This window comes from Ostrinia nubilalis, chromosome 27 (assembly GCF_963855985.1).
Source record: "Ostrinia nubilalis chromosome 27, ilOstNubi1.1, whole genome shotgun sequence".
Lineage (NCBI taxonomy): Eukaryota > Metazoa > Arthropoda > Insecta > Lepidoptera > Crambidae > Ostrinia > Ostrinia nubilalis.
Genome location: NC_087114.1, coordinates 4903473 through 4917860, shown reverse-complemented (window position 1 = coordinate 4917860; position 14388 = coordinate 4903473). Strand labels below are relative to the sequence as shown.

Below are 14388 nucleotides of genomic sequence, written 5' to 3'. Positions count from 1 at the left end.
ATTTTTATGTGTGTTTTAAATGAAATATTTTTTAAAAGTCGTATCACACTGATAAAACCGTACATTGGAACGTCATTTATAAATTTTGTTTGTCATTTTCGTAGCCGCTTGTCATCGTCCAGCAAATTTTACTTTGTCTCAAAAACGAAAAGATTGTTTAGTGAATTTAGTAATAAAATATCAAAAACATGGCGTTTATGGGTGATACGATGAATCCGGCGCCTCTTTGGCATAATGGTCCATCTCCGGGAGCGTTTTACAATTTCCCTGGAAACTCCTCCACATTCGGTCCTGGGAGCCACTCAGCTTCAGATTTCAGAGCACAGTAAGTAGCTATAACCTGTATTATGTCCTAAAATGCATGATCAGGTTTCTAGGTCACTGATTTTATAGTAATCATAAGTTTTATAACCTTGAAAACTTTTTTGTAACAGTTCAGCTGCCCCTATTACAACCACCACCACAGTCATCGGAGTGAAGTTTGACAAAGGTGTGGTGATCGCGGCCGACACCCTGGGTTCATACGGCAGCTTGGCCAGGTTCCGTGACTGTCCCCGTGTGATGAAAGTCAATGATCTCATACTTCTTGGTTCTGGTGGGGATTATGCTGATTTCCAGTACTTGAAGGACATTATTGACCAGAAAATGTGAGTTTTAGATTGTAAATGATTGTAGTAATTAGTCTCTTCTAGTAATTAAATCTAACTAATAAGGTTCTGTAAGAGTAATAGTAATACAACACAAACTCATTTTAAAGTTTTTCCTTATGTAAGTGTGAACTTATTTTTTCTCCAAATCTTTATTTACTCATATCAAAGAAATTGAGTTGTTCCCAGAGGGCTATAAGTCTCAGTGGCGGCGTAGCATGGCTTGGCACCCGGGGCAATTTTTAAGCAGATTTTTTTCAAAGTCATTTTTTATTATTTGTGGGCATTTTCTGGGTATTTTATGTATTTTTTCAGTATCCCCTGTTATTTAGCATTATTACTGTTTTTTTTATCAGGATATACCGCTTAGTTTAAAAGTTATTACGTTTTCTTTACAATAAGTAATTGGAAGAAAAAAAAATCTATAAAAAATTGAAAAAAAAATCTCAAAAATTTTTTGACCTCTTTTTTGTCGATAAAAATAGGTCTAGTTTTATCTATTTTCATATGTACACTTTAACGTGACTCACACTGCATAGCCGGGGGCTATGGCACCCCAGAATGGTCTGGTCTGGTGCCCCCCAGGATTTTTGGGTTACCGATTCAATGACAGTCCTTATTATGCAGATGCGCCTGTGAGTACTAATCTGCACTACTGTTTTCACCCCCTGATGCTTGGCACCTGGGGCGGACCGCCCCCACCGCCCCCCCCCCTTACGCCGCTTCTGATAAGTCTTTAATTTAGAACCTAAATTAAGATCTAAATTTTTGATGGTAAAGATAACCCATCAATCGCCAAGGGTGCATGTGACCGCGTACCAATTGATTTCTATTGTATCTCGATTTATGGGGACTTCCCGGTGGGAAAAGATGTCCAATAGATGTAATAGAATTGTGGACGTTTGAGACCAACCCTTCCCTATATAATCTTTTGATATCTAAATTGACTAAAACTTTTGTTCAACTGTTTACAGTATCGATGAGAAGTGCATCGGCGACGGACTGCAACTGAAGCCGCGCTCGCTTCACTGCTGGCTCACACGGGTGCTGTACAACAAACGTAGCAAGATGGACCCTCTCTGGAGCAACTATGTCGTCGCTGGGATTCAGGTTGTTATTTTGTAATAACTAACAAATCAAATAAAATCATTTATTTAGTACTTAGGCTCTTTTCAGGGCACTTGCACATATCCAAATATACAGGGTGTTTGGCGGAAGGTTAGACAAACTTCGTGGGTGTATAAGTAAGGTCAATTTAAGAATACAAGTTCGCCCATTGCACCCTAAGTGAGCTACTTTTTTTTTAATTGATATTTTTGTTTTTAATAAATTATTTCCCAAATTTGTCCTGAAATCTGCTTAATTTTTTTTTCTCGCGTGTTTTCATCCGCTTTTTTGATTTGATATCAATATTGAATATGTCTTTAGTCTAATAAAATCAATTTCAGATCCAGATAATGATTGGATAGCTAGTTACGAGCTAGGAGTTTGTCTAACCTTCCGCCAAACACCCTGTAGATTGCTTTACCACCACTTCAGGGCAACATAATTTATATTAATTTATGGGCTTGTATTGAGAAGAAGTGGCGAAAGAAACCTGATCACCTATTTATAACATTATAGCATCTTTTGCAGTTGTAAATATAGGTGTTCTGTTATAAGAAAACGTAGTCTGATGTGCTGTTGACTGTCAAAATATGATGCACTGTAACCAAAAGTAGATGAGTATGTATAAAATAATAAAGATGACAGTACGTCAAGTAAACCCTTCTAGTACCAGTGAATCTAGTCAAGTGCTAACAATGTCTAATGTGCTAATACCTCCCATAAAAATCATTTCTGTAGTTATAGGGATGAATTTGCAGCAATAATGCATAGGCTGATGTGCTGTCGTACCTTCCAGATTCTAATTTATTATTATTAACAAGTTTATTAACTATTCAACAGGACGGAGAGCCTTTCCTAGGTGCGGTGGACAAGCTAGGCACAGCGTATGAAGACGCTGCCATCGCAACCGGCTTGGGAGCATACATGGCCACTCCGCTTATACGAGATGCCCTCGACAAAGGGGGACTGGATGAACAGGGTGCTAAGTATGTTGTGAAGTTATTGTGTTCTATCAGCTTGTTGAAGAGACAATTTCTGAGGATGTTTATGATAAGCTGAATTCTCCATTTGCCTCTGGTAAATAAGAGAGGGCATACTGATATTGTATGACAATGATTTCCAGTTAGCATTCAATTATGTTATTTGCAAAAAGAAGAATTATGTCAGTCAATATAATAAATTGTTTATTCTGTCCAAAGTACAGACAACTCCTACGATTATCGCGGGATGTGTTGTGAGTATTCATGTGAAAAGCCTTTATCTAGCAGTGGACGGAATTAAATTAAAACCAGAGGGAGGATACGATAATCACACTTGAGAGTTTTAGTCATAAAATTAAATGTTTATTGCATCTTCTCCTCTTTTTGCGTTTGAAATGAAATTGAAAGATCTGGGACACTAAAGTGTTTTACACTGGTGGGGTGCCTCACCAGTCAACAGCCGTTAATGCGTACCAGAGTAAAACACTGTCGAAAAACAGTGTAGGGGACGGGTGCACGCGTGTCTCGATTAATGCTGAGCGGCCGCCTTTTTGGCACAAAAATACCTATGTATAGTTTTTTTTCCGTGTTCATTTGTATTTTCGTAAATATAAGCATGTGTGTGTGTTTTAAATTACTTTTCATTTCTTCCAGGGCCCTAGTCCAAAAGTGCCTCGAAGTTTTGTACTACCGCGACGCGCGCGCCTTCCAGCGCTACCAACTGGGCGTGGTGACGGCGGCCGGGGTCCAGGTGCAAGACCTGGCCGAGATAACTCCGCGCTGGGAGCTGGCGCACATGATCCATATGAAGTGAATAAATTGAGTTTGTTTATAGAAACGTGTTTTATTTCATTTTTAACCACCTATCCTTTTGGATTCCTTCCTTTTGTTGATAACCCCCTGGTTATTTTGAACCAACAGGGGGAGGAGCAGTCTGAGTCAGGGGAGGAAAGAAGTCTGATGCAGAGGAAAGGAAGTCTAATCCAGGGGAGGGAAATCTGATCTATCGGGGAGGCAGTCCGATCCTGGGAGGAGGAGAGTGTTTCTGGGGGAGGGAAGCCTCTGATCTAGGGGGAGGAGATCTGTGTTTTACTTGATGCGCCTTCTAAAAAGAAGAGCTTCTTACAATAGTAACCTGACATGGGGATTCATACCTAGCTTCTGGCCCAGAAGGGGCAGACGGATGGACTTATCTAGGGGGAGCGGGCACTTTCCTTAACCTTTCCAGTCCTTACCTATGTTCTAAAGGCGTACTTACCTAGGCTCTTAAATTAATGAAAAGCTAAACTGAAGGTGTTTTGTCACAGAAGAGTCATTGAGTCAGTTAGCCTCGCTAAAAACCTATTGATTTGCCTATGCAAACTATAGTTAAGTACGGTATTATTGTACTATTTTACAGTGTATTTTAAGTTGCGGGTAATTAGTATCGGGGGAGAATCGTGATGATTCTTTAGAATTAACATCTGCTTAAATGATTTTACATAATGATCTAGCTTGCTATACACAGAAACAACTTGTATTAAGAAAGGCATTCGATCTTGTTTAGCCTAGATAATAAAACTTAACCTCCACGAATAAATCTATTTTGTAAGTAACTAAGTAGGTACACGATTGTTGCTGATGCCATCTGTTTTATAAAATTATTTATGGATGCAGCTCAGTCAAATACAATAATATGGAAATTATCAGGAGTATCACAAGGGTCACACTTAGGTCCTGTATTGTTTGTTAAAAACACGGTAAACAAACACCATGTTAAAGACTATTTAAAACTTCGTCTTAGCTCTTGTAGCTGATTAGAAAGATGTTTAAAATATTGAGTGGCAAAATGATTACTGTTACGTGTTTATAATAAATAAGCATGTTTTTGGATTCTGAAATTGCCTTGCGACAACGCGGACAGTTTTGTTAGAATTATTGATCCTTTTCACCACAGATTAGAGAGTATGTCTTCTCACCCTCCTCTAAAAAGTAGACACCACGCATGCGCCCACCCTGTATTTCAAGATGGCGTCTTTTGCTAGCTCGCTCTCACGCGAGAGCATCTGGAATGTATGAGAGAGATAGGTACCAAAACTCGGCCAATAGATGGCGTTATTTTGACATATCCATACAAATGGTCCTGAAAGTATGAAAACCTGAATCGCGGTATCTTGATTTTTTTTCCCGCTCAGTATAAATACAAAATTTCATGCCTGCCAAGTGTACTTGCTTCGGCAGTACATATAATAAAATTGGAACGATACAGAGAAGATTAGCATGGCCCCTGCGCAAGGATGACACGCAAAATCGTGAAGCGTTCCACATTTTTTGGACATTGGTTCATTTGGACTTTTACGTGTTTCCACATTTTTTGGCATTCCGAGTTATAAAAAATATCGTTGAATGTTTCTTCCTCGACTACGGTGAAGTCAAAAGGAAGGGTGTACTAAACAACATTGATTTGGTACGAAACATTAGCGTTAAAATCGCATGATGAATATTTGGAATTATAATAATAATAATAAATACTCTTTATTGCACACCAAAGAACAGAACAGAAAGAAAAGGAACACACAAGGTACAACTAGGCGGTCTTATCGCCATGAAGCAATCTCTTCCAGACAACCTAGGGTGAGGACAGTTACTTAAAACAAATATGAATTATCTTTGCTTTTTGTTAGAACTAATTCCTATTTTGAATTATAATTGGTAAAGTTAGTAAAAAGCAGCAAACTTCTACAAACATATTTTGTAATTAAGATAGGTGAAAATAAAACGCACGTGTATAGAAAGATAGCTTATAATTATCTCATTACAGCCTAAGTAATAATTATGTGTTGCATTCAGTACATACGTACAGGTTGAGTTTAACAATTTTAAAAATAAGTTGACAGTTTTAGTTTTTGAGTTAAGCTTCATTGCGGGTAGAAAGACACACATGCTCATAAAATCTATATTAGAACTATAAAACTTACATTCTAATTCAACACAAATGCAAACTTGAACGCATAGATTCATTCATACCCACAATGTAGTTTGATGGTGATTTTGCAATAATTTTAGGTTCCAAAAGACATTTATTCCACACACCCAGAAGATTGCGAAATTAATTGATTAAAGAAATCCAAGAAAGCAGTCTTTAATACAGAAATCTCAGATTTTTAACTATAGTGTATTTTGGTACACACGAATGCAAAAATTAAACGTAGGACTTTTCCGTATACTACATACTAACTTGTGTAACATAGAGCGAGATTTAGCATTTTTTTTCAGTGATTGGACATCAATTGGTCCAAAAAAATTGGACCTGAATTTCTGCGCCCTGACCCTATTGGGTAAAATCGAAATACCACACCTATATCATTTATTCTGAAATGTTTTAAAGACTGAAATCTGGATGACAATGTTTGAATCAAATAATTTCGCATGAAACAAAAGGTTTTGATAAAATCAGACGACAGCATATCAAGTTGCAGTAGCATCTTATGTAATCAGCGTCAAATAGTTCCTGACTACCCAAAGTAGCCAAGAATTTCACAACGCGTCTTTGTAAAATGTCTTTGTTACAATTGGAATAAGGTTATCAACTTTTGGCCACTTTGGGTGTAACAAATTATTTGATATTACTGCTATCGGACTGCAATTCAAAGTTTGTTCGTAAACTGCAACACAGGTAATCTGAGTGGTTATCGTCTCTTCTTGTGAACTTTAGACGGGCCCTTCACGAAGCACCAGTCCACAGATATTGCCTGCCCAAGGATGTCTGCTCCACTCAAAGCTTCACGAGCACTCTGGAACATAAATTAATTTCATCAAGCAACATTCAGATACAAGGATTTATTTCATTAAAAAAAATCTTATTATTGACTAAAAGTTTATGGCAAAGCCATATTATTTTGTGAGTATCCTTTCTTATTGCATAAAGAATTATCACTTTATTTTAGGGAATTCTTGATTATTAACATAAATACTGCTGTTGAATCTTTTTCAGCAGTCAGACAACAAAGTGGGATGCTAAGGTAAACTGTTAGTGGAAGTTTATTCTTTTAATTTATAAAAAGAGCTAATACTTAAATCTATGTTTTATAAAAATTAATCGCAATTTTGCGATTAATTTTTATAAAACATAGATTTGTGTTGGTAAGCATATAACTCAACAACGCCTGGACCAATTTTACCAATTCTTTTTTTAAATGTTCCTTGAAATCCAAGGATGGTTTTTACGGCGAGAAAAGATCGAATAATTTCCGGTAAAACCCTAAAAACAGCCCTTTTTTAACGCGGGCGAAGCCGCGTGCTTAAAGCTAAAGCCTGCTCCGTGAGCAGTGAGCACGTAGAATTTTGTTCAATGAATGAATTGCTGTCGCGACTGTGCGACGGGCGCCCGCAGTGAGTGTGCGAGCGCGACAGCAACATAATTACGCGCGAGCGATAAGGATGGGTAGCTTGGGGTCATTAGACAAAATTCTACGTGCTCACGGACCAGGCTTTAGTAGTTTATAAAAAGTATGCCAGGTTCTGGCTAACATTTAGACGTACTTATTAGTTTCTAAAGTTTTACATGATTTAAACTTACTGCTGCCTGCTTGTAGGTCTCATATTCGACTAGCGCGTAGCCTTTCAGGAACCCAGTACGCCTGTCCAGATTCAGGTGGATGTTCTTTATCTCACCAAACTCCGAGAATTGGTTCTGAAACGGACAAAATGCCAATTAGAATTAAATTTTGAGTGTAATTACATACATTGCTTTTCTTCTTTTATTCTCAGCCAAGATGTTTTTTTGTTAGTTTCAGCCAAATGACATCAACTGTTAGACAATGACCATTATTCCAAGGATCTCTACAGTGATTGAGCTTACTAGCCATCCTCTTGCAACCTTAACACGTTCCGGTACAGCAAGTGTATGTGTCAATTTGAGTAGGTTTTGGGGTACCGTCCCTCGACGTTCTGTCCCGGAAAGTGTTAACTAAGTTATTATTGGAAAGCAAAACTACTTCAAGAGTTGATCATCAATCAAGTCACTTTGTCTCTACTCCAGGAGCACACCTCTCCCATTTATTAGTCAAATGAAAGATATAGCCTACACTGCCCACACTTTACAGATTTGGTGATGACTGATGTACCATATTATTATATGTATCACTACCAACCGGGCAACATGGAAAGCATTGGGGGAGGCCTATGTTCAGCAGTGGACGTCCTATGGCTGAGATGATGATAATGTTTGTCTGACCCTCATGACGGATTACACCATCATTCCCTAATTTTTAAGTGACCCCTATAATAACACAACAAGAATTTTGTTTTCATAGGGGTCACTTAAAAATGAGGGATTTTTTTTTTTTTTTTTTTTTTTTTTTTTTATTATTATTATCTGCAATCAGCCCAGCGGCTTTAATCAGATTTGATGTTGATTGATAATTCGACTTTTGGGGAGTGCACGTCCTGTGATGTGTCATCCCTGCTCTTTTTCTTCCTGAGAAGTTTTATATGGAAGCCAATCGCATTCTTTTCAACCGAAACAGGCAGTTGTTTGTATTCACGAGCTGTGTAGCCAGATGGTTGATATGTCGTTCAAGGCGTTGCTTGTAGGATACAGAAGAACTTTCTATTTCCCCCATGACTGTAGGGATTTCTAAGTACTCGTGCACTTCCGTGTTTCGTGTGAACCATGGGGCATTGATCAGGATCTTTAACACTTTGTTCTGGTAGCGCTGCAGGATTTCAACATTTGAGTGACTAGCTGACCCCCAGAGTTGTATGCCATATGTCCAAATCGGTTTCAGGATAGACTTGTAAATTAGGACTTTGTTTTCCAGGCTTAGCGTTGACTGTCTGCCTAGCAGCCAGTACATATCTGCAAACTTTTTGTTTGCCTGTTCTCTTTTGGCCTTTATGTGGGCTCGCCAAGTGAGTCTCCTATCCAAGTGCATGCCTAGGTATTTTACTGTCGTGTCTGTTGGCAGGACAGCACCATCCAGTGTCACCGGTGAACAGTCCCCTCTCTTTAACGCGAAAGTTATGTGGACGGATTTTGCTGGGCTTGCTCGGATTCTCCACTTTTTCAGCCATCGTCCAATTTCGTCCAGGCATTCTTGTAATTTTGCAGATGCTGTGTTCGGGTCTTTACTGCAGGAGAGGATTGCAGTGTCATCTGCATAGGTAGCAGTCACAACTTTATCTGACGTAGGTAGGTCAGCGGTGTAGATTGTGTATAGCACAGGACCCAGCACCGAACCTTGGGGTACCCCTGCTTCTATCTGGCAGATTGAAGATAGAGACTCCTCGTATTTGACCTGGAATATTCGATCTTGCAGATAGGACTTCAGCAACATGTACGCAGTATTTGGTAGATGTATCTTAAGCTTGTATAATAGGCCCTTGTGCCACACGCGGTCAAAGGCCTGCTGGATATCGAGAAAGACTGCCGAGCAGTATTCTTTTTTCTCGAGTGCTTGCCGTATCGTATGCGCTACTCGATGTATTTGTTCCGTCGTCCCATGGTTTTGGCGGAAGCCGAATTGGTGGTCTGGTATAACTTTGTCTGCTATTAGTGCTGGTAGTAGGCGTTTCAAGACCAATTTCTCGAAGACTTTTGACAGCAAAGGAAGAAGACTTATGGGTCTGTATGATGTAACCTCTGTAGGAGGCTTCCCCGGTTTGGCTATCATGTTTATGATGGATACTTTCCATAACTCTGGAAAATGTTGTAATCTCAATATTGCATTAAAGAGGATTGTCAGCAGGACGATGCCTTTTCTAGGTAGTTGCTTGAGAACTTCTGCCGTTATAAGATCAAATCCTGGTGCCTTTTTTTGTTTTAAGTGCATGATAGTTCTCTTGACTTCTATTGCTGTCACAAGTCTCAATGGCGGCGACAGCTGTTGGTCACTGTTTAAAACTTCGTCAATATCCTGCTCTGATTGTGTATTATCAGGTTCGTTGGGTTTGAATACATTTTTTAGGAAGTTAGCAAATAACTCAGTTTTATCTTGAGGCTTTCGTGACCAGTTGCCGTTAGCTTGTCTCAGTGGAGGAATGTGTTCTTTTGGCCTTTTCAGTGAGTTGGTCATTTTCCAAAGTGTATAATCCTCTGCTTTGTACGGTGATAGAGTCTTAAGTTTGTCTTGGAGGGTATTGTTCTCATTTTCTCTTAGCATTTCCTTCAGTTTCTTTTGTATTCTATTAAGGGCTTTCTTATCTTGACGATTCCTGCTGGTGTGCCACTGACGTCGCAGTTTTCTCTTTTCAGCAATCATCTGTCGTATTTCCAGCGTAGTGTCATGGTTTTGTGGTTTAGATGCCATGTGTGGAGTTGATAGCCATGCCGCCTTTTGTATTAGGTTAGTGGCATACCACGCAGCGTCATCTATGTCTTCTACCGTTTTTAGAGGTATGCGCAGATTAACATTATCACTTATATATTCCCTAAAGGACTCCCAGTCAGTTTTATGGTTATACAGGGTCTCTCGTGGTTCTTTCCAGATAACTGTGGTACTCAATGTGCATATCACAGGTGTATGGTCTGAGGATCCATCTAGGCATGCTTCCACTTTTGTGTATAATCCCGACATCTTTTTAGTGATGAAGAAATCGATGAGATCTGGAGTTTTGTTAGGGTCTGATGGCCAGTAAGTTGGTTCTCCTGTAGATAGTACATTGAGGTTACTGCTATCAATTGCCTTTTTTAGCTCTCGGCCCTTTGTCGTCGTCAATCGGGAGCCCCAGAACGTGTGTTTTGAATTCCAGTCTCCTCCCACAATGAATCTGTCACCAATCGTGTGGAAGAAATCGCTAAACATTTGTTCATCTATGCGATGTCGTGGGGGACAGTACACAGCAGCCACATTCAGTGATCCCTGCCAGTCATCTACAGATATCATTGCGGCCTGTAAGTGTGCGAAAGTAAAATTCGGTATTACGTGGTGTCTTATGTGTTCCTTAATTATTACAGCGGCCCCAGCATGTGATGTGCCATCTGGATGGTTAGCATAGTATACATTGTATCCTTTAATTTTAATCACTTTCTGGTCAGTCATATGTGTTTCAGAAACCAATAGTATATCTACTTTGTTGTAGTTTATGAATAGCTCTACTTCTTGCTTATTCGGGGATAAGCCATTTATGTTCCATGCAGCGATTCTGAGGAATTTTACTTTGTCTGCCGAGCTATTAGTGTCGTTAGGAGACCCATTAAGGTCCCTATCTGTTGTATGAGGATATCGATCTTCTCCGACTGTTTTATTATTATTTGCTCTAGTGAGCTTGTTGACTGAGATTGTACATTCTCTGTTTTTCTGTTCCAGTTGCCGGTATTTGCAGTATTGGATACGCTTTCGGCTGGGCGCAGATTGTTTTTTTCCTGGTCATTTTTCGGATGTTGTGTATTGTGTCTGGGGAGTCTTAGCGGAGGGAAATCTTCCACTCGAGGTGTAAAGGTGTCTGTGGCTTTTGTCTTGTCTTGTGGGGCTCTTCTAGTCCCAGCTTGAACCATTTTTCGTGAACGGATCTCCTTATAGACTTGGCAGCCTTTGTAGTTGGCTGGATGATCACCTTGGCAGAGGGCACAGGTAGCGGGCAAGTTCCTATCCTTTTTGTGGCAGTCAGTAGTTTTGTGTCCTTGTGCGCATTTAACACACCTGTATGGACGCATACAGTTGTTTTTGGTATGTCCATATTGTTGACACCTGGTACACTGTGGTATGTCAGTTGATTTCCTTGGATCTTCTATTGTGACTCTCGTGTGGAATATAGTTTCAATATTTTTTATCTCCGGGTTGTTAGGACTCGGTTCAACATTGACGAAGAACATGTTTAAGGGCTTTTTATTTTTTCGTGATATTGCACAGATTATTTCACCTCGTACCCTGTTCCCTGTTTTTTCTATTGCTTCTATTATAGCTGATTTAGGGGTTGTGTGATGTAGGTTTTTTATTACAGTTCGGTAGCATTTATTTTGCTTCTGTGTGAATGTATGACCGATGAGGCCATTATTCCGGATGAGTTCTATTAAGTCCTTATATGTTTCAGTTGACTGAGTCATCACTCTTAGCTGATCCCTATTAATGATTTTATAAGAGTAGCTGTCACTAGGTATTGTTTCATTTAATAGCTCCGTTAATTTTGTTAGGTCTTCAATGCCATATAATATTATCGGTGGTGGTTTGCTAATTTTTTTGGTATTATTGGATGGATTTTCTTTTGTCTCCTCGGTTAGATCTATAGGAAGCCCGCTGTATCTGTTGGAGGTGGTGATTCCTTTTGGTGTCCCATGATTTACTTTTTTAGTTTGTGTTGGACTGTTGGACATTCTTTTCCTTTTGGGGTTGCGGTCAGTAGGTACTCTTTGCCAAGAGGGAGGGCAAACTTTGTTGACACAATCATCTTCAATTTCTGTGGCTGAGTCAGTGGTCTTGATGTTTCCCAGTGAAGCCGATCTCGGTCTTGTGATGAATAGGCTTGGATGGAATGCCTGTTGGGTTAGTTTTTTTGCAGTGCTACCAGAAGCATTCACCGTCACGGGAGCCTGGTCGCCCACTCCCGCGCAGTCTTCGGTAACATATTTCCCACTCGCTGGCCCGGGTACCAACGAGCGCCGGGGGTTAGCCGGATCGCATGACAAAACAGTATTCGTATCGCTCATTTTTCATATTTCAAAGTGGGGCATACGCATGTCGCTTTCCCAAGGCGACATGGCCACACTTTCAGGGGGGATTTAGTCCTCCTTGGCTTGTGGTTCACCAGTGGTCAGGTTAGTTAACCGCCGCCTGTTGCTCGGCGTTGTTGCCCATTTGGCACCACCCGGGGGGCACGTGTAGGGTGGGCCTAGGAGAAGGTGGTAAGTCCTACGGACGCGGGCAACATTACCCCCCTCATTAAAAAATGAGGGATTGATGGTAAAAACGGGCATTAGTCACCTTTTACGACATCCATAGGGAGACGATGGGTCTGAATCTACTTTGGCAGAACACCACACAACTAAATGTTGATAAAAGTTAATAATTATTGTTTTATGACTATTTTATTACTTGTATATCCTCTTCTTGAGCTTCCTCGTGGACGTTGCTGACGAATAAGATCCAGCCTTCGACTGATCTTTGAGGACCGGGCGTACTTCCATCGCCTTCGGGAGCTAGGCTGTCATATCTGGAACACAGCCAAACAGAAATATGTAAATAAAATGATGATTACAGAATTTTATTTGATACTAGCTTTCCGCCCGCGGCTTCGCCCGCGTGGAATTTTGTCTGTCACAGAAAAACTTTATCGCGCGCGTCCCTGTTTCAAAAACCGGGATAAAAACTATCCTATGTTCTTTCCCGGACTCAAACTATCTCTATGCCAAATTTCATCAAAATCGGTTGCGAGGTTTAAGCGGGAAAGCGTAACAGACAGACAGACAGACAGACAGACAGACAGAGTTACTTTCGCATTTATAATATTAGTTGGGATCTATCGTTTTTATAGTTACAATAGTCGACACCACTGAGGAGTGACAAGTCCTTACTCTGCCAGTGTCACCATTATTAGTTGTATCTATAAAAAAGACTGACTAATACAATTATGTACTATAATCTTTTTACAATAACAAAATGTAACAAATTAGACTAAAACATCATTCATTCTCATGGTCCTGGAATCCTAGTATTTTTTTTTTCAAGTAAATAATATTTTAATGGTGTCCTTAAGTCTAGAAGTATTACCTTCCCCTACTGCCCCTTTCTGAGGCTCCGCCACCACCACCTTCATTGCCAAAACCACGGCCTTTGCGTTTTCGCGCCTTTTCCTTCAATCTCGCAATTCCCTCTGTAAACGATAGTGAAAATACTACATTATTACTTGTAATTTAGTAAATTGTGATTCAAAATGCTAACTTTATCCGAATTTTCGGGGAAAGTAGGATAGGAAACAAATATAACCTACAAAAATAATCAAGTTAAAAAATAAAACAACAGAAGTAATAACAATAATTACCTATTTGAAAACATTGAACTTTCTAACTACACTGGCGAAATATAACACTAATTAGGCCAATTTATGCTTCACAGTTGGATAATATCGTAAAAATGCTACTTACGTTCACCGTCTTCGTCAACCTCAAATTCTTCTGAATTTTCGATATCTAAAACGTCTGCCATTTTGGTTTGGTTGTCTAATATCTAAAATAACTGTAATAAATATAATTTAGTGGGAACCTTATAATATTTACACGTAATTCGTAATAATTTACGAAAGTTTCATTTCTGATTTCACTCACGCAAACAGAGAACGCCACAGATAAAAAACACAGTGTTGCCAGTCGGGTCTTGTCAGAAATTACCAGAAATATAAAAAAATGTAACCTTTTTGAATAAAAAGTAAAAAGTAAAGTGCGGAGCGATTGTGTAAGGTTGTTCATGAATGGAAAATGAATACAATTGATCATCAATCATTTATAGCCTGACCAGGAACATAAAAACCCTGGCATAGAGGCGCGTCAATTGCATTTGATAGTGCAACACTGGGTACAGTCGTACCTGTATTAAATTAATAAGCCAACTTTATGTATCAGGATTCAGGATTATGGGCTAATTTAATATTTTCATAAATTAACAAAAAAATATTATATTATAGGTAAACTGGTTTAAATAAATTAAATGAAATCATCAATCGAGCAAGTAGGATTTTATTAT

The 14388-nt window shown here is 39.3% G+C and overlaps 2 protein-coding genes and 1 non-coding gene across 3 annotated transcripts; 2 read left to right on the top strand and 1 right to left on the bottom strand.

Moving 5' to 3' along the window:
• Positions 1-75: 75 nt before the first annotated feature.
• LOC135084988 (proteasome subunit beta type-4) lies at positions 76-3561 on the top strand. Its single transcript, XM_063979748.1, has 5 exons — positions 76-325; positions 435-647; positions 1622-1757; positions 2595-2740; positions 3389-3561. Exons 1-5 carry the CDS (start codon positions 189-191, stop codon positions 3546-3548), a joined length of 792 nt encoding a protein of 263 aa, XP_063835818.1. The 5' UTR covers positions 76-188; the 3' UTR covers positions 3549-3561.
• A 1377-nt stretch (positions 3562-4938) lies between these two features.
• Positions 4939-5045, top strand: LOC135085092 (U6 spliceosomal RNA). The gene has a single exon (XR_010260023.1). It is a non-coding gene; the product is annotated as a U6 spliceosomal RNA (small nuclear RNA).
• Positions 5046-5500: 455 nt separating this feature from the next.
• Positions 5501-14009, bottom strand: LOC135085023 (RNA-binding protein 8A). Its single transcript, XM_063979805.1, has 6 exons — positions 13974-14009; positions 13794-13884; positions 13420-13522; positions 12745-12862; positions 7293-7406; positions 5501-6507 (listed from the first exon to the last, which is right to left on the bottom strand). Exons 2-6 carry the CDS (start codon positions 13852-13854, stop codon positions 6403-6405), a joined length of 501 nt encoding a protein of 166 aa, XP_063835875.1. The 5' UTR covers positions 13855-13884; positions 13974-14009; the 3' UTR covers positions 5501-6402.
• Positions 14010-14388: the final 379 nt, after the last annotated feature.